At 34.5% G+C, this 19,758-nt stretch overlaps 2 protein-coding genes across 2 annotated transcripts in view; one reads left to right on the top strand and one right to left on the bottom strand.

Annotated features, from left to right (window-relative positions):
* LOC100178770 (dynein heavy chain 3, axonemal) overlaps window positions 1-16,077 on the bottom strand; it is a 16,892-nt gene extending 815 nt beyond the window's left edge. Inside the window, exons 1-33 of the mRNA XM_026840880.1 lie at window positions 15,809-16,077; window positions 15,353-15,454; window positions 14,922-15,085; window positions 14,303-14,388; window positions 14,182-14,248; window positions 13,840-14,038; window positions 13,116-13,305; window positions 12,154-12,349; window positions 11,853-11,934; window positions 11,402-11,536; window positions 11,035-11,139; window positions 10,788-10,967; window positions 10,161-10,297; window positions 9,815-9,938; window positions 9,191-9,351; window positions 8,779-8,963; window positions 8,494-8,617; window positions 8,150-8,303; window positions 7,643-7,787; window positions 7,183-7,394; window positions 6,854-6,945; window positions 6,470-6,584; window positions 5,808-5,924; window positions 4,349-4,528; window positions 3,915-4,051; window positions 3,513-3,714; window positions 2,892-3,095; window positions 2,547-2,661; window positions 2,146-2,344; window positions 1,535-1,757; window positions 1,061-1,237; window positions 444-609; window positions 4-39 (exon numbers count right to left, since the gene is read on the bottom strand). Coding sequence (XP_026696681.1) covers window positions 4-39; window positions 444-609; window positions 1,061-1,237; window positions 1,535-1,757; window positions 2,146-2,344; window positions 2,547-2,661; window positions 2,892-3,095; window positions 3,513-3,714; window positions 3,915-4,051; window positions 4,349-4,528; window positions 5,808-5,924; window positions 6,470-6,584; window positions 6,854-6,945; window positions 7,183-7,394; window positions 7,643-7,787; window positions 8,150-8,303; window positions 8,494-8,617; window positions 8,779-8,963; window positions 9,191-9,351; window positions 9,815-9,938; window positions 10,161-10,297; window positions 10,788-10,967; window positions 11,035-11,139; window positions 11,402-11,536; window positions 11,853-11,934; window positions 12,154-12,349; window positions 13,116-13,305; window positions 13,840-14,038; window positions 14,182-14,248; window positions 14,303-14,388; window positions 14,922-15,085; window positions 15,353-15,454; window positions 15,809-15,823 — 4,726 coding nt within the window. The 5' untranslated portion in view covers window positions 15,824-16,077. The remainder of the gene's footprint in view (window positions 1-3; window positions 40-443; window positions 610-1,060; window positions 1,238-1,534; window positions 1,758-2,145; window positions 2,345-2,546; window positions 2,662-2,891; window positions 3,096-3,512; window positions 3,715-3,914; window positions 4,052-4,348; window positions 4,529-5,807; window positions 5,925-6,469; window positions 6,585-6,853; window positions 6,946-7,182; window positions 7,395-7,642; window positions 7,788-8,149; window positions 8,304-8,493; window positions 8,618-8,778; window positions 8,964-9,190; window positions 9,352-9,814; window positions 9,939-10,160; window positions 10,298-10,787; window positions 10,968-11,034; window positions 11,140-11,401; window positions 11,537-11,852; window positions 11,935-12,153; window positions 12,350-13,115; window positions 13,306-13,839; window positions 14,039-14,181; window positions 14,249-14,302; window positions 14,389-14,921; window positions 15,086-15,352; window positions 15,455-15,808) is intronic.
* A 145-nt stretch (window positions 16,078-16,222) lies between these two features.
* LOC100176456 lies at window positions 16,223-18,764 on the top strand. Its single transcript, XM_002119227.4, has 9 exons — window positions 16,223-16,411; window positions 16,646-16,768; window positions 16,853-17,050; window positions 17,195-17,286; window positions 17,375-17,488; window positions 17,564-17,711; window positions 17,850-18,021; window positions 18,085-18,110; window positions 18,167-18,764. The coding sequence occupies exons 1-9, from the start codon at window positions 16,333-16,335 to the stop codon at window positions 18,229-18,231; spliced, it is 1,017 nt and encodes a 338-aa protein (XP_002119263.2). The 5' UTR covers window positions 16,223-16,332; the 3' UTR covers window positions 18,232-18,764.
* Window positions 18,765-19,758: the final 994 nt, after the last annotated feature.

Below are 19,758 nucleotides of genomic sequence, written 5' to 3' on the forward strand. Positions count from 1 at the left end.
TACCAGCAGCTGTAAGGACAGTTTTCACGGCCCTCATACCTGTGTGGAAGGTTAGATTATGTTACAAACTATTCAGAAGGTTTCTATATCCACATATGCAGAAAAAATACATATGGTTTTCTTGTTCAATGTCTGTATGAATGAATGAATGTATGTAACTTGATTTATCGTCATGTGGCGGGAAAAATACAGTCGTTATAACCTGGATGTTCATACACCTCGTGCCAGCTAACGAGTTACCAAGTATTTTAATTTGTTTATAAAGTATGTTGTATATCTTTACATGATACTAATGTCAATTTGATTTTTCATTATGTTAATCCTATGCTTTACCTCTAAATCATGATTATAGAATAAATGAGGTCCAACTAACAAATAAAAAAGGTCATTTCAGACAATTTATATTTTTTTTTGTATTTTTTGTGAGAATGTTGCAGGGTTACCATAATCGTAATGATGCTGAGATGAAAGCTGCTCAGAGCAGAGTTTGTAAGTCGCAACAATCTTCTGAGCCAAACTTCTTGCATCCACAAACCCCATGGAGTACAAAGAGATCTCTCCGATCATCCCATAGTCCGGTACCATCATCGCAACAGCACGGAAGAGGACCTGGGATGCAAATGAGTTTAGAAAGGAATTATCAATATTTTATTCTAAACCACTTTGTTATTGTATATAATGTTGCTGACAGGCATATTATACTTGTACTTTGGCTTTTCTGGGAAGATTGCTGACCGACAGTCGTCTTCATGGTAAAATGGCACTCAATTAATATAACTTCGAAACATCATCAAGCAAATTTAGTGCCGAAACAGGTTATCGGTAATGAAGTCACTACAATTTACCAATCCACGTTTAGAACCAGAATATCAATACAAAATCTGGCACCATGTCACAGTTGGTTAGCATGCATGCCTGGTAAGCTGGCAGAAGGTGTATAAAAAAAAAACTGGTTTTATAACATATGTTGTTTTACTGCCGCAAGAAGATAGAGCAAGTTACATTTATTCAATTAACCAATACATCTTGAACCGATTTGTTTTATTACAGACCAACATACCTTCAAGTTATCTGGAAGTTCTGTACGTCCTGCATAACCAGGGTTCATGGTAATAAAGACAGCACACGTCCAGTTTAAACTGATATCAGTTCCTTCAAAAATGATTCGTTTCATCTTCTGCATAATTCCATTCTGAATGCTCAAGATTTGCTGGGCTACCACAGAGAGTACTTCAATCTAAACAGAATTGTATGCAGGATGATTATTTAATGAATTGCACCCCTAATGTTAAACACATGACATTTTCTAAATATATTTTCAGAAGTCCATGAATCATTCCAGTCTTACAAATAATTGCGAAACCCAGTACAAAGTTAAAACACAAAAGTGCAAAAATATTTTTTTGATACAGTTGTTCAATTTCGAAAACTAAACAAACAAAGAAAAAAAATTTACATATGTTTAAATAAGAATCAGCTAAAGGGCAGTAAATTTACTAAACATACAAAAAAATCCCGTATCATGCAAACCGACCTCAATTCTATTGAACTCATCAAAGCAAGCCCAGGCTCCACAAGAAGCAAGACCTTTAAAAAACTTTCCCATGGCTTTGTAATCTAAACCATCAGAACAGTTGAACACCACACACTGCTTGGCCAGCGCTTTTGCCAAATCTTTTGTTGTTTCTGTCTTCCCTGTACCAGCAGGTCCTTCAGGTGCCCCACCAAGGTTTAACTTAAGTGCCCCCATTAATGTACTGAAACAAAGTTAAAATTTATTCACATTACTAGATACTAAAGAGATGACACGCCTACACAAAGACTTTGCATCATTTTTTAGCTGTTTAAATTTCTAATATTACTACAAAATAATACCAGTTAAATTTTTAATTCTAAAATATAATGGCTAGAGTGGGGAAAGATGGGACACCTTTTCATTCTATTTTCTCATCCCCTTTGTAAGTAAACAAAGAATTATAAAACCTTATACTTACAACACCCATAGACCGTTGTTAATTATTTAAAACACAATCAAGATAGTTCAATATTATGTGCTAAAGGTGTCTCATGTTCCCCCACTCTACGATATTTAATCTTAAAAACATAAGAATAATAATATTGTTTTCTGTATATCGTTCAGCATACCGGTAACATCTGTCAGTAAGAGGAGTGATGACCAGCCTTCCTGAGTTCCCAAGATATTCATATCCGTACATGTAATCAGTGTTGATCATCTGCACAGCAAAATCTTGTCCATCATTATAATATCTCAGCTGGGAAAGCCATTGGAAATCCAGAACATTGTCGATTCCGGTTTTAACCAGTTCTACGATTGTGTCACGAGCTGGAAATACAAAATGCAGAAACTAGGTTTAATATTTAACAAAAAATTTAATGAGCTTGTAATAGGCATATTGTTACAAGCTGTATTACAAGTTAAAAGTACGGAAAAATATGGATTAAAATGTTGTAATTTGAAGGAGATTCTAATAGTTAATGACACGTTATTAAGTAAAAGCATAAAAAAGTGTTATTACTGTTCATACCATGAACATCAAGTACTGTCAATGCACCCAGTGTGATTCGAGCACCTTTGTCCAGCTTTCCACGCACAAGGTCTACGATGTCATTAATTTGGGAGTTCAATTGTTGAAGATATTTCTGAAAAATAAAAACAGTTTGTTCTGAAAATTCTGAAGAAAATATATATATATACATATATGTTCTTTGAAAATTCTAAAGAAAACATACAAAAAAACATGAAATAAAAAGCTTTTTAAAAGTCTTGAAAGGATGTTTAAAAAAATAGTGATGCCTGCCAAAAAAAGTCTCTCATTTAAAAATGAAACAAATATAGGTAAATCTTTCTTTAAATATGAATAACTATTTACATCCAGATATCCTTCTTCAATTGCAGTTGCCACTTCACTAGTCCAGTATGTTTGTGAGGCACACAGAATAATTTGGCCTGGCCAATCCAACACCCATTTCTTTCTGTGTTTCTCGGCGTAATCCACAAATGATTTAAACATTTCTTGTTTGATGCTGACAATCATATTCGATTCAACTTCAAGCAACCATTTTTCAACCATACCCTGGGTGGGAGAAAACCATTTATCTATTGTACGCAAAAAAGTTAATATTCTTTTAGATTTGTATCTTAGAATTGCATCAATCCAGGAAAGGAAAAATATATAATTTATGAATGTAACTTACTTTATCCTCGCGCGGACGGAAAACGACAGTCGTTATCACACAGGTTTAACACCTCGTGCCAGCTTACGAGTTACCATGTATGTTACTTCGTAGGTAATATTTTTATAAATGGTAGAAATTACCTTTAATACAAGTCAATATTAAAAATTACAAAATTTCTCAGAAGAAATAACAAACATAAAACAAAACAACGATGCAAAGAAAGTAATGTAAAAAATATTGAAATATTTGAAATATAAAAAAATATGGTAATCACCTCCACAAATATGAGAAACTACAAGTGGTAAACAGCTTACCTTTGCTTTGGCTGGATATATCTTGGTGGTAAAAGGAACGACCTCTCCTTCTGAACTTATCATTCCAGTGATCTCCATCTGCTCAGTGAACTGGAGTTTCGCAATTCCTTCAAAGCATTTCTTGAGATGAGGTTGAACACGCAATGGGTCTTTTGTTTCAGAAAGTATCTCGAGCAGTTCATCATTTGACAGGAAGAAGAACCTGAGGCAAGAAGTAATATATTATGTATTTTGAAATGTTTGGTAGGCGAGATGTTTTATTCATTTTAAATCTATAATGAAAAACTGCCGAAATATGATACATAAGACTGTTATTAAACTGGGAAGAAAATGAAACTTGAATAAATGTAACTTGTTTTTCTTTGCAGGTCTGGGTAACAAGCAAATGTAAAAAGTTCAAACCTGGGAAAAAAGATTCTCTTCTTCTCTAAATAATCATTAAGACCTTTCTGAATCTCATCAAGAAGTAAGTTGGACTCATTCAGTCTTCCCAACATATTGTGCTGTGCCGTGGCCACCAATACTTTACAATCCTTCCCCTGCATTGCAATAAAAGTATGTGTTTACAATATCTGCACTTTGCGGTTTAACTTAAACTAAAGTTTTATATGTTTTTCAATTTTTTAATTTTCATATTTAAAGATCATACCAACGAAAAAGTGAAAATTTGTATATAGTTAGAGGTGCCCAAATGTGACCTAAAATCACCATCAAAGTTTTTCAAAATAATACAGCTTTATTAAAAACTCGCTGGAGAAAAAAAATAGAGTGGATACTGATAAAAAAAATAAGTTCATGGCTTTTTTCAAACAAGAAATCAACAAATGTCAACTCACAGCTTCTAGCATGATATCTCTCCAGTAAGCATCAACAATCCCAAACTTTCTTCCTTCTTCTGGCATCTGAGCAAGAATATCTTCCGAACTGAAGATTGGTTCAAGATAAAGCCATGTAGCTTGACATTTAAGCCACGCATCCAAAATATCTTGCATCAAAACCAACTTCTCTTCCCACTCCTATTTCATAAATTTGAATATTTTCAAATTCTGCATGTTGTTTTTAGAAAAAAATAAAATAATTTATAATAGTAACAAAAACACTAATTCCAGTAAAAAATAAAATATTCTAAATTTTAATACATACTTTTTTTCTTTTATCTCTAATTTTTTAAAATTCATTTAAACATACAATCATATAAGAAAAACCTTTCAGCAGATGTTTTTAAACCAATTTTAACAGCATAAACTAGGACACAACAAATTACTTATATTGACTAGTCAATATCAACAACTATCCTCCCGGAGGGGCAAAGACTTGTTACAACATGGGTGTCTTATTTCATACGTCTCAAGCCCCCTTTCAATGACAAGGTATGTAAATTGGTTGCTGATTATTTAATGCATGTGTGACAATTTAAAAAACCTATTAAGTAACCGCTGAGTTGGAACAATAAACATAAGTGTATGAACAAGAACACACACACCCGCGATAGTAGTAGCATAGAGGTATCCTCTAGTAACGATGCGCCACGCCAGATAAAGGACACAGTTTTTGTTGCATTTTATTGAGGGAAACTCATTTTTTTGTAAAATAAACCATCACCTTGAAGTTTACATAGACAGATAACATACAAACCTTTGCTTCAGTTTCAATTGGTTGAATAAATGGGGAACCTTTCATAGTTTGAGCTTTAACAATATGATCATCCAACAGTGCTTGTATATCATCAATGGAAGACAAAATGCTAAGTCCCTATGTTATTTGACCGTAAAAGAAAAATGAACTTACAATGTAAGGTGATGTCTCCAAAACGAAAAGTGCAAAGTCACAAAATTCAAGACAACTTCTCAAAACAATAGGACTAACTGAAATATGGTTTCTTACATGACCTTTAAGACAACAACAATTCTAAACCTCAAACTCAAACATTTGCAACTCCAAGTCTATATAACTTTAAACTGACTGCCTGAAACCATTATAGGAAATAAACTTTAACTCCCATTAGAACAAAGAATAACAATATCTCTGTTATACCTGCATCCCATATACTCTCACAATTTATAACTAAGAAACCTGAATTAAAACCTAAACAAAAATGACTATGAACAACTACATTTAAAAACTTTCAAGACTGCAGAAACCTGAATGATCCTTTTAAATGTAAATTTCCTTAAATATTGCAAGAATGTGCAATTGTTTGTAGTAAAAACATATAAAAGCTAAAATTCATAAAAACTGTTGACTGTAACATTTTTAATTCTGAACAAAACTGTTCTAAAGTATCTTAAAGCTAACCGAAAATTCCTCCATGAAAGGTGCAATGTAAGGTGATCCTCTCATGGTCTGACACTTCACTATGTTGTCATCTAGCAACACCTGTATCTCATCCACAGCTCCAAGTATAGTCTGATCCTATATAGGAAAATACCTTTGCACTTGTCGTTTTGAAAAAGTAACAAAATATATACAAACACGTGCTTAATTTTGGACACAAGACCTTTACTTAATAACTTTTGTGTTTTTTTGTTTTTTTTAAAGCAGTTTGGCATACCCAAATTTTAGAATTTTTTCCATTTGCCACATGTAAGCATCTTAAAACTAAGCACTGCATTTATATTTCTAGTAATATTTATAAAGCAGCATAGAGAAAAAAACAGTTGGTGTTAATTGGCCACTCAGGTTAGCTGTTTCACAGCAAATGGCTTACAGTGTCTCGATATGGAATCATCAATAAGTCCATTTCACTCCATTCTAATTTCATTTTTTTCATAGCATTTTCAAGTGACCACTCTTTACTTGCTCTCCCACCCACTGCCTCAATACTTTAAGAGAGTTTAAAATGACCATTAAAAATATTTAGAAAATTGTGGCATGTTTCAAAGTTAGTGAGTCACACAACTTTCAAGACCACTAAGTTTGTGTTAGACAGCAAGATACCAGCTTTTACCATTTCTTACCGTATCTCTGTATGGGATAATAGTAAAGGTTATTTCTGCCCATTCAGTCTTCATTTTGAACAAACTCTTTTCGAGTGCAAACTCTTTACCAGCATTGGTGCCAATCTGTTCCATTCTGGTTAGTGAAGAATTAGTAAAACACAGCAAACACCACACAATTAGGTAAGTTCATGTTAGCAGCAAATTCACGTTCTTCATGTTAAATTCACGTTACTGAGGTATTTAAGAAAATATGTTTGCCTGTTTGAAATGTTTACATTGCAGATCACATTAGGAAACCCAGCAACTTAATAAAATTAAACTTAAAACTATTTAAACATTAAATAGTATACAACAACATTGTATAATTTGTAAATCTTTAAGGAATAAAACTTAATAACTTACTCATCTATAAATTTGCTTAGTCCAAACTCAAGCATGTTCAGTAGTGATGTCTCGGGTTCTGGTTTGATGTCAAACCCAACAATGTCGCTGATCTGTGTAATAAGTTACTCAATTTTATCATAAAATTAAAAAAGAATATTTAAAATAAAAACAAAATAAAAGTTATTACTCAAATGTGTGTAGCAAATCAAAACATTAAGCTTAAGCCAATTAAATCAGTACAATTTATTCAGAGATATATCTTATTTAAAATCAATTCAACTGCTTTGAACATTGTAAAAAAGAAACACTTAACCAGAATTTGAATGCATATCAAAAGTGTAAGTTACCTGCTCCCAATGTCTCTCCTTTATACCAGGGTTGCAGATGGTGCTCAAAATTGGCAGATGTTGCTTAAACTTATCAATCTTTGACTTTACAGCCTCTGCGATCCGACGAGGTCCAGCAGCATCTGAGAATGATTTGGTGAGTTTGTAAGCAGTCCTCCACATCTGACCAATGTCCTCGTTTATCTCTTCGGAGTTTAATTCTTGGAAGGATCCTGGATAAAAAATAAGGTTAGGTAATTTTCCAAGAAATGACACAAGTCTGGCAACTCGATAAATTCTTAAATTTGTCTTTCTAATCGTTTTGACTTTAAAGATTGTAAACATTAAGTCTTATCTATCAAAATTATCAAATGTACATAAGATAATTACAACAACAGTGAAGGCAACTTGTTTTTTAAATAGATATTTTTATCTGACGAACTCAACATAGCTGCAACAGTTTTCTTATATAATCAATCACCATTCATCCAAAGCTCATTCTTGGTGTGCCATTGTAAAGCTGTGTTCCATAAATTATCATATGGTTGTTTGAACTGGAACATTGATTGAAGGATGGGAAAAGAACTTTCTTCAAATTCCAACAATCTTTCTTCTTCATTGATTGTCTGTGTGGCAAAATTGGAAGTTATATGAGACCACAGTAATTAAAAGAGGTTATGTCAACCCAGTGGTCACTAATGGGTTGTCCAAATTGTCAGGCATACATAAACAAAAATAAAGAATCCTCATAAAATAATCACCCACAAAGTAACACACTTGGTAACTTGTAAGCTGGCATGAGGTATATGAAACAAAACACCTGTGTTTTATAACTGTAACTTTTCGGCTACAAGGGGATACAGCAAGTTACATTCATTCATTTATGTTTCATTGTAACCACTATTCGCCCAATCTGGTGAAACCTCTAAGTAATGGCCTGCTTCTCAATGATATGATGAGAAACATAAATGCCATCGAGTAGTCTTACCTCAAGATCTTGGGTAGCTTGCTCCAGTAATTTGGTCATTTCATTGAGTTTGTCAACATTCCTTTGCATCTCATCAGGTGTGGCCACTTCCTTTCTCTTGAATGATTCAACTTCTTTGTTGTAGCCAATCAAAGTTTCTTCAAAATCTTTGATTCTATAGTTCAAACAAACATTTATAACTATTAGTTTAAAGATAATACCTATTCTAAAAAAGAAAACAATCAGGCATCCATACAAAGTTCCATCATAAACTAAGCTATGTTTAAAACTGATATTAATTTGAATGGTAAACTGTTTCATATAGTTTCAGAACTCCATTAAAATATGCTGCTTTATTCATTTACCTCTTTCTAAGTTTGTCTTCAGCAGATTCTCTTCTATTAAGAAGTCGACTCCTGTTAATATCAAATACAGTGTGGATTTGGTCAGGCCAGTGGAACACATTGCTGTTCAGTTTAATGTCCTCATCTAGTAAACATGAAGAGAGTTTGTTTAAATTAAATTCTTATAATTTGTGTGCATGAAAACCATAAACATGAAACCATTTCTTCTTAAATTAAGTTTAAGGCAATCTCAAAGGTAGAAAATATTTACTTATCCATACAAAATCTAATAGTATATTAACTCACATGGTAAAGTGGCATAGTCAAGTAAAAATTCCAGTCTATCAGCTGCGTTGTGTATCTCCTCCTTCAACTCATGTATGGTCACATCATTTGATGTTTTAAGGAATTCCACCAAAGCCACAAGGTCAACAGTAGATTCTGGCATCTCAGACACACGATCAGCAATTGCATCGTAACGGTGGCAAATGCTGGAAAATGATGCTCAAAATGAGAAAGTATGATCGAAAGAACAGGTTACTGTTGTTGAAATTGATAAATAAAAACACCCGAGTTAAAAAATCTAAATTTATAACTAAACTTTGTTTTTAACCTAAAAATAATCTTTTGACACGCTTTAACTAGTTTTTACACACTTTTGACACGTTCTAACTTACTAGTTTTTTACACATATCTCTAAAATAAAACAAATTCAAACCTTTTATTCTGCTCCCTGTTAAACTCAATTTGATGCAAAACAAGTCTGTCTTTTAACTTTTGTGCTCGAGCTGCGTGCTCTTCATTCAGATCGGAGCAGGAGAGACAAAACAGACTGAGAGGTACGCTCATTCGCAAGACAAGGATCTCGGATCTTATGCTCTGAATTGTAGGTTGGACAATTACTTTCCAGAAAAAAGGTCACTAAGTAATAATTAAATATCATAGTGTTTTTTTTAAATACTTATATTTATGTAAAGTTAGATGAACTTTGCTAAAAAAATAAAGAAAAGAAGCCCCCCAAAATAATCACCCACAAAGTAACATACTTTGTATCTCATAATCTAGCACGGGGAGTACACCTGTGTTATACCTCTGTTATTTTCCGGCCACGTGGGGATAAAGCAAGTTACAATAATTCATTCATTCAAGTTAAATGTTAAATGGCATTGATATTTTTTTTACATACTTGCGTTTTATTAACTAGAATTAAAGAGACTTATTTCCTGTATAATAAGTCTATTTCCTGTATAATAACTGTAACCTCTTAAATAGCCTTACATATGATATTTTGGGTACAAATATCAAACAGTCGGTAAACATTAAATATATAAAGCATATTCACCTCAAACTTTGATATGATGCTCATGTAATCCTCTAGGTCATGTTCCTCCTTTATAAACTGCACAACTTCCATCTCAGCTTTGTTGTTCAAAAGATCAGCATATTTCTTATACACATCAAGATATCTAAACAAAATAAACAAGTTTAAAACTAAAGCAAACCCAATAACAACCCCAGAATACCATTTTTAAATAAAAAAATAAAAATATTGTAACTAACAGGAAAGAACATTGAAAATTATTCAATAAAACCTACAGGTAAAGAAATTAGGAAACAAAATACAAAAAAACAATAAAATAGATATATATAGATGCATTAAAACTTAGCATAGTACATTACATTCTTACTTTTGTGGTCCGATGGTATTTGCTTTAAAGATCTGCATAGCTATATCTATGAATTCCTTTACCAGTTGCTCCTCAGGGTTGACAGTTCTTAGTGTCAAGCTTGTGTCTCTCATTTCAGGGAACAAGTCACATTCCACCTGTTGAATTACATAGTTAGCAATATGTAGAAGGAGATCTAATATCTATAAAGATACAGTTCTGCATTGAGTGCAAGCGGCAAGAAGATGAGGTTGTATGTTTAAGCACCACACAGGATTGTCTGGCGATTTTCGAAAGCACATCACTTTCAAATGCACAAGGATGTGGGCGGACAAAAAATATTATGAGACAAATCTGGCCTAAACTGCAGTTCTTAAAGAACCTCACCCATATAAATGTAACTTACTTTTACTTTATCCTCAAGTGGCCGGAAAACGACAGTCGTTATAATACGGGTGTCCATTATGACCACTGGGTTGGAACAATTGCCGTCAAATGTCTTGCCCAAGGACACATAGGCCCACAATGGTAATGGCAACAAGTCTTAAACACATTAACTCGAGGTAACAAGCTGGTGCGCTAACTACTTTGCAACGCTGTCATAAAATAGAATAAACCCCACTAAACTCATACAAAAGATTGTCTTACTCTGGGAATGGCTTCTGCGGCGGTGGTGATGTGAGAAAAGCAATTTAGCATCACATCTCTACAATCAGAGAAACTTGGACTGAAAAACAGTTTTGTGTCTCTGACTTGAAGCTGTAGAAGCATAACAGGTCGCACACAGTATCGGAGATCTGTGTATGTGCTTCCAAAATCATTCCCATCCTGCATAAATGCACAAAGTAAAAATATACCACAATAAAGTTAACTATAACTTTCTGACTTTGCTTACCTGGTGCATCTTGAAGAAATTCATCAAATCAGAAAGTGAATTGATCACCATTTCTCTGAGTTGGTTGGACATTAAAGAGGCAGCACATGCAAAGAACTCTTGCACCTGCAATGTATGTTTTGCATTAAACCTTGAAAAACTAGCAAAAAGTGTGATGACAATGAAACATGTGCTCCAAAAGTAACATTTGATTTTGTAACAACAAAGAAAAAATATCTTCTGTTTCAAGTTAAAAACTAATAAAAAATACCCAGTTGTCAGGTGCATTGAATGTAGGTCCTTGAACTTTAAGAATAAAATATGCATACAAGCACGACAAGATTGAAAAGAAAACAGATAAACATGTATGAACAGAGTAAACTAGTACTTGAACAGTGCTGTCATTGTCATTTAAAGGCACAAGATGTATCCAAACATCCTTATGCAGATGAAAAAGTTTCACAGCTGAAGGGATCCACTGTTTAATCAACACATCTCGTGTTTGTTCACATTGCTTGCCCACCTTTAAAACAAACATTAAAATATTAGTTTTTTTTATTTTTAGATCAAAATTTTTATTTTAGTGTTTTGTCAAATCAGTGCTTGCCGACCGTTTTTTCTGCAATTAAAATACTAAGTGCATAAGTTAATACCACAGGTCCACAACTTTGTTGACTCAGTTGCCATAGTAACAGAGTGCTGAAAAGCAACTAAGTGCTCCAACTAAAATATTTATCAGCTTACTTTGCAGTTTAAAACGCAATGTTACATTAATAACCACAACATACAATATCCCAAACTTAACAATACATTTTTAAAAAAATATGGTATTTGCTTACCAGGTCTTCAAAATCCGAAGGATGCAGAGGTAAGTCAGAGTTTAGTAATTCTTCAGTGTTAACAAATCGAAGTGAGCTGAATCTGTAACATGTTGTATTGGTTAAAGGTGTGCAAAAGTGTCAAAACTGCCTTTAGGAATAAATTGAATCAGAAGACAGCACATTTTTGGTTTAGCATAAACTTTAGAAAGATGGATGGCATGAAGCTAAGGCACAGAAGTTCAAAACATGTACAAAATTATTAGCATGGATGTTTGTTAAAAAACTTAATTTATTTATTTCAAATTGTTTTTATCCTTACTTGTCAAACCAGAGATCCTGCAATTTCTGCATCAGTGGGTTTACTGTGAAAAGACTTCTCTTACAAAACTCCCGTGCGTTAAAGCATGAATTCTTCCATGGCACTGGTGCTCTGATAACTTTATGCTTAAAAGGCTGTGGTATTGCATTCACATGAACTCTGGCTCGCTCATTCTCATCATTCAGAATGTAATCAACTACAATAAGAAAAGGTTTTTAAAAAACTCTAGATAAAATGAATAAAAAAACTTGCTTTGCAATCAAGAAATCAATATGTGTATGCAATATTTTAACCTAACACAAGAACAATATATCGATTTTAAATGTTTTAATAATTTTAAGTAACCTAAAGGCAAGTAACAAAGTAATAAAGAGTTTAACAGTACTCCGAAGGCTTAAGTTACATCACAAACAATTGCCAGTGTAAGATTCACAAAAACAGTTGTGTGGATTTAATTACAGAAACAAAGGATTTTTAATTAAAACAAAGCCACCTCTGAGCACAAAACAATAGTAGCACCCGAAACAAACTATTTATAAAAACAGAAAAACCCAGTACTAGGTCCGGTGGATGGTAGCTACTTTTAACACAATAAACTTGAAGTGTAGTTGACATCACTTCACAGTTTGAGTGCTGACTAAGGATTAGCTTCAAGAATTTCATTTTACACGACTTAAAGAAATATTTGTGATTGTGATAATCTAAAGAGTATGTGTGGCCAACATGTATGTGTTCTCTATAACTTTTTAAACAGTAACAGAGACTTTTTAAACAGTAAACTCTGTAAAATTGCACTGTAAAAATATAAGTTATAATTTTAAAATACTCAAAAAACTTCTTTAACAACAAACCAAATTTAGAATAATTCAAAATTATTTGATCTGATTGAAAAATAAAATACGACTAATGTTTGATAAACCTTTAGTAACAAAACAAATATCTGCCAAAAAAACGTTACTTACTGATTGACTTTCTGTAGCTGAAGTCGTAATCATTAAGCACTTCATCGGTTAAATTTTGTTGCAATATTTTTAAATCAACATTTTCTCTTAAATTCTCGGGCAAACTGGATTCGATTCGATCCATTTGACCAGGTGGTGGCCCTGCAAGTTGCTTGGAGTCAATTCCTTTTTGGATGTAGTAGTAGTATCTCTGAAATAAAAGTTCCTTTTTATTATTTTAAATAATGAAAGACTACATGGGTCAGACTGTGATGTAAATTTGACCGAACCTTTTTTATACCCTTTTACATTGTAAAAAGTTAATGCGAATAACGATCCGCATTAACTTGTCATATGATAACTCGCTAACCGCGTTATTTTGTATGGTCATTGGTTTATGCGCGTATCAGCATTGAGTTTATGTAAGCGTAATATTGTTAAATCTAGTTAATAAAATAAGTTCTGATACATTATGGTGCTATTACCAACTAAAAACTGTAAAAATAATACCCGAAAAAGATTAATCTCTTGAAAGTGAAACTGTACTTCTGCCATACTTTTCTTTACTCGCATAATGCGAGTAACGACCAACCTTCTACAGCAGATGACACGCGTATGGCGTTATGCGTGTTAATTTTGTTTTTGCTAATAAATATGCCAGTACTTTTGCGCATAAAAGTTATCCTGCCCAGGGAATTACATAGAATTTACCAATTTAATACAAAACAAAAACAATTAGTTGAACCTCTAAATCTGTTTCAGTTGGTTCTTTGGTTTTTGATGCAGATTCTTGCTCAATACTTTGGATGGTGGTGATCTGCTCCATAGGAGACATTGGACGACTCGGAGGAAGGTCTTCTTCCATTTCCTCAGCTGGGGAAGACTTTTTTGTTGATCTTCGAGGTGAAGAAACCTCCATTTGCATGTCCGCACCATTTCCAAGTCTTCATAAAAAAGTAAATTCCTTAACCATTCGTCAACAAACAAAAAACACAATTGTAAATGTAGAGGTTAATGATTTAAAGCACTGATCAAACTCAAAAGTAGTTAGATATTTGTGGCTGATGCAGTAACACATATATCTTACTTTGCATGTTGCGGAGATACTTTATCAAGTCTTTTTTTTTTTCTTGGTGATGTAGGTGAAACTGGATCTGTAAACAAATATTAAGTAAATCAGTGTTTCAGAAATAACACAATATCCTTACATGTTGCTTTCCTTGAAGATTTAGGTGGAGATGGACCAATGGATCTTGTGAGTGGTGTCTTCAAAACACGCCGGACGTTTCTGTACCTATAAGGCCAAAACAATAGTAATAATGGTGTTCCTAAATAAATTAAATTAGTGCATACAATTTAAAAATAAATTATTCTATAGGTCTATCATCAGTTTTAGTTAATGCTTTAAAAGTGAACTGTTTAATAGTTAAACAAATAGACAAGTTTCTATTAACGTATTGATCCACCCAAATATTACTGTATTGCTAGATTTATCTTGCAGAAAAAAAACAATCAAGTGTTCATTGCTTAATGGCGATGCCAATACTGATCACGTATGCGTCCTTGGGCAAGAAAAACATAGCGGACATAGCTCAACTCAGCGGTCACGAATCGGTTGTCCAAATTATTAGCCATTAAAAAAACAAAAATCTCAAACAAAGTTGAAAAGTGTGGTAACTTGTAAGCACACGAGGATAAAAAACGGTGCAGAAAATACGTGCCTGACCGCGATGCGGTGTCGCGGCACCGGTCGCACGAAGGACTTGAATGGGCTTTCTGGGTTAAGGTAATATGCCAAATCTGGCCTTGCTTAAGTCACACACTTACTTAACAGGAATGTCTCGGATCTTTATATTAGCAGCTGTTGGTGTGTAGTTGTTTGCAATCGATTCACTGGGAGATCGATGGTGACGTTGCTCCTTAAAAGGTGATAGCAGAGTCCATGACCACCCTTGCATTATAGGTGGGTGGGCACTGTTTTTTAATACAATCTGGCAAAACGGTGGAACGGGTTAGCTTGTTTTTACATATTATTAAAACTAGGAATAAATAAGACCAAGAAAGTAAACTGAGAATATAACAAAGAATAACTACAATTTTTTTTTGCAAATGCGATACACACCATTTAACTTTTGCGCCACACATTTAATTGATAGCCACATATTATAATAAGCAATTTAACAATATTAGAGTTAGCGCCTCAGGACAACAATTTCTCTTATTGTATATGTCACACAACAATTCACTTTTTCCTTTACCTGGTACAGATCTGAATCATGTTTTTGCTTGGAAGCAGGTAAAGGTGGAAGACCAGGAAGTCCCTTGGTTTGACTGCTGCTTTGAATGGGACTCTGCATTTTCTTTAAAACAAATAACAGCATATATAGGCATATAGGATGTTGGGCGCTATGACAAAACAGTTAGACACCTGCCTCTATTATAAAGGTAATGGGTTCAAGGCTCGTTGCTGTTTTCCGGCCACGCAAGGATAAAGTAAGTTACATTCATATTCATTGGTTTACCTTACAAAACTATACTAAAAAACTTTTTAAACAAACAGAACAAATGTAACTGTTGGCCTATAGTACACATTTATAGCTTATTATTGGCACTAATCGTTAGAATTGTTGAATTATTCTCGGTCATGCCTGATAATTTGCATTTGGAAAGCCTATTTTCAAATATGCGCCTAACGTGAGTTAATTAGCACTTACATTAGCTCGGTCCATACTGAAATGTTTGTCTTTTCTGCAGTTTTAATAGTTGAATCTTCTAACTGCAGCTTACATCAAGTGTAACCTAATGCATAGGTCACACTATGGATTGAATAAGGTAGATTCAGAAAAACATTGTTTATAGCCTACGGTTCGTCTCAATATTTAAGCTACTGAGATTAGAACACAATTAAAAATAGTTAGTTGCGGTAAATTAAAAAACTGATATCTATTAAAATAATACAAAAAACTAAACACGTTCACTTTGGCTTTATTTCATTGTAAATTTTAATGCAAACGAAATACATACGCGCTGGTAGTTACCATGGTGATTTCACTGTAGCGCCACCTCGGGACAGGATATTTCCAATTCGTTTGTGAAGCGCAACATGTGTTTCTGCTCTCACGGTCTAGGTAAAAATACCAGGCCTTGTCCAACATGTATCAGTTTGTAGGGATAAGTAGAAAGTAGGTTAACTTGTTTGTGACATTTTTTATATTATTTTAACTATAAAACAGAAAGGATGATAAAAAAGACCCGTGCGTCTTATGTATTCTGTTACCTGCTTATTAGCTTGCACTCAACTTTAGCGGCCAAGTTAGGTAGGCTAACATTCTTACTAACATAGAATGTATGTAACTTGGTGTTCCTCGGGTGTACCGAAAACGACAGTCGTAATAACACTGGTGTTCATGCACCTCGTGCCAGCTTACCAGTCCCCATGAATGTTACTTTGCGAGTGATTATTATTTTTCGACTTTTTATCTCTGGTTTAGAGGCAGGCGCGCTCACCACTTTGCCGCGGCGCAAATGGTAAACATATTGATCCTATACAGGCAGCTACAATGTGGACAGTAATTCTATTTCGGTGAGTGGCTTGTCGGCGGGAGGATTCATGTCTGTTCAAATGCATGTTGCGTACTCAAAGATGTTTATGGGAGTTGGGGTACTAGCAGGAGGTACGTTAATGTTCTTCGTGAAAACAAGGTAATCTAAGGAAACTGCATATAGTTCATAACACGTATATGAATGTTGTTATGCAGGGCCATACTGGTGCGCTATTGACAATGCAGTCACCGCTACCACAACGTGTATGACGTCACCAGCATTCATCAACGTGAAGTATTTGCAGCAAATTACAACCAATACTGCTTTAACGGGATTCATTGACCCTGTTTCAAATATGAGGAACGACCGCGTATTTTTATTCAGTGGCATGGCGGACACAGTAGTTGATAAGGGTAAAAACATGAGTAGTTTTATATAAAAAAAATATGAACTGACTATGTATAGGTGCAAATAATTTGTTGTTATAAAAGTTTAGTTCATACCGTACCAAGGGGAGCATAAATCTCGTCCAATAATTTAGTTTTGTTTTTTCGCAGGGGTGGTTAAAGCAACTGAAGACTATTATTCTGCTTATGTAAATCCTGAAGATGTTATGACGGTGTATTCAGTCAATAGCGAGCATGGATTCGTAAGTTAAGTTTTTACATGTATCATATGTATATATCGTACCTTAGTTTGATGTTTAGGAAGTACCATTACTTTTCAAACCGTTTCAGCCTACCGTTGATCAAGGCGGAACATGCGACGAATTAAGCAAACCAGGATTTATAAATAAGTGTGGATACGATACTGCGTTTGTTCTTTTGGATCACATATATGGAAACCTGCAGGTAACATAGAGAAATACTGTCGTATGGTTATGGAAATTTTCTTTCTTTACCTTAAAGTGTAATGTGCTTATTTAGCAACACGTATACCCCACTGACACGCCAATACAAGGATCTATTCTTGAATTTGACCAAACCGAGTTTTTCGGCATAGGGTTCGGTGACATTGGTCTCGATGATGTGGGGTATGTGTTTATACCTGATTCGTGCGCAGATCTAACAAAATGTAAGTCAAATAGTTTATGCATAGCGTTAATTGCAGTAGTCCACCAATTTGAACAGCTTTTCAAGGACTTAAGCCTCAACTGTTAAAATGATTTTAATAAAGCATCTGTGCAAGTGCTAACAGTAGTTTTCCTCGTAGCTTGTCGTCTACACCTTTCACTTCATGGTTGCGAACAAGGATTTGAATTCATCAAAGATGATTTCATAAAACAGTCAGGTTATAACGAGGTCGCTGCTTTGAACGACATCATTGTTGTTTATCCACAAGTAAAGAAAAATTTGCTAACCAATCCAAACGGATGCTTTGATTGGTAAGTCGAGTGTGTAAAAATCAAAACATACGTTTAATTACACTTCCCCACTCTCTCGTGCAGGTGGGGATACACAGGTTCCGAATACGGTGAGTTCATTTGTATGATTATCTGACATTCCTAAACATTTTTCAAAAATAACCAGCTTCAAACATTGGCGATCAAATGGTAGCCCTGAAGAAAATGATTGAGCATGTCGCAAACCTCTAGTTGCTACATCAGGAACTCTTCTTTAATCTATGGGGTTATTCTGATTAGGTGCATGATTTGATACGTAATTGCTGCGGTAATAAATTACTTACCATGGAAAAAAAACCTATAGTTGTTTTCGAACGACCGGACCAAGTCTTCCCCAACGTGGTCTTCCCACTCTGTCAAAAAGACTGAAAAATTTTCGCCATTCGGGACACCCCGTTATGGGTCCCGAAGCACAAATATTTTAATCGTTGGTTGTGACACCCCCACCCAAACTTCATGGTATACACGATACACTATAGTGGAAAACTTTAGGTGCCTATTCCTGTAATTCTTACGTTGTGTAAAAAGTCTGAAAACTGATCGTATACACGTCGAGAACAAAACGTATTCACAATGTATTTTAGTCGAGTTACGTATTCTTATGTATGGGACGCTCTTAATTTTATTCCTGTTGGTAGATTTGTTCGCTTTTGAGATTTTGTAATGCCGAAATATTCGTAAAACAATGTTTCGTCATAGACATCTTATACACCCTACCAACTTTACCAAGGCGTCATGCGTTTACGTCACAAGAATTTAGTAGATCTGTCCTGCATTAATTGTTATATGCTATGGCTTATTTTTTGCAGAAACTTTACCAGTAGAGTCCCGCACCGTGAACACAGCGCTGGGTAGCGAGCATGCTTTCAAACCAGGGTGTATGGATCGAGACTCCTCGTACCAATGTGGGCGTTTGTTTTTGTGAAAACCAGTGTGGGCGTTTGTTTTTGTGAAAGACACTTCAGGGCAATTGCTCTAACCCAGAGTTCCTTTATAGGTTGTGAAAGTTGTCAGCCATATAGGCTACACCACAAAATATTACATTAAAATTACACGTAAAGTTGCACACGCGTGCGACTTATGAGCGAGCACGTGTTCTATGAAATTGAACATCGCGATCTTTCTTAGTCGTTTTGTCACAAACGTGAATACGAAGAAAGCGATACTGGAAGAATACGATGCCATACGTCATTATCGTCGTTCGGAATATCGATATATACAATAATTACTGTGAGCAAAGCTTATAAACACCACGTGGTTTCTCGAAGATGTGGTTTCTTGATGCCGTCCTTGTCTTAGGTGCGATGCGACGTTTGTGTTTTATGCTATTGCTTTCAGGCGTAACGTCATAATAGAAGCAGTTATGTTTAAAATTAGGGTGTGACGCAACAAATTAAACATCAATTACATCCAATCTTTAATAAATCGTATTAAAAATCGTGGTATTAAATTACAATGCTGGTTGTGAAGGAATCTGCACCGTGACGACCAGTTTGAATTTGGCCAATGGGAACGTCGTTCAACATGAAAGTCTATAGTTGTAATCATCGTCATGTGGGGCGTCATTACAATTTTCTGGCAGAAATGTTGGATGGTTTATGTCAGCAACTACGTAATGATCTTTATTCACATGATTGCGTTCGCTTTTCTTTGCAAGGTGCATCATAACTGACGTCATTCGAGACCGGAAGTGTTAAATCGGATATTTTGTTTCACAAA

Source organism: Ciona intestinalis, chromosome 2 (assembly GCF_000224145.3).
Source record: "Ciona intestinalis chromosome 2, KH, whole genome shotgun sequence".
Taxonomy (NCBI): Eukaryota; Metazoa; Chordata; class Ascidiacea; order Phlebobranchia; family Cionidae; genus Ciona; species Ciona intestinalis.

Bases quoted from the DNA above. Each gene is read 5' to 3' on its own strand.
- LOC100176456 (XM_002119227.4), top strand. From the start codon at position 16,333: ATGATAAAAAAGACCCGTGCGTCTTATGTATTCTGTTACCTGCTTATT. The intron at 17,489-17,563 runs GTAACATAGAGA...GTGCTTATTTAG, and splicing joins ACATATATGGAAACCTGCAG to CAACACGTATACCCCACTGA. The intron at 18,111-18,166 runs GTGAGTTCATTT...AAAAATAACCAG, and splicing joins ATACACAGGTTCCGAATACG to CTTCAAACATTGGCGATCAA.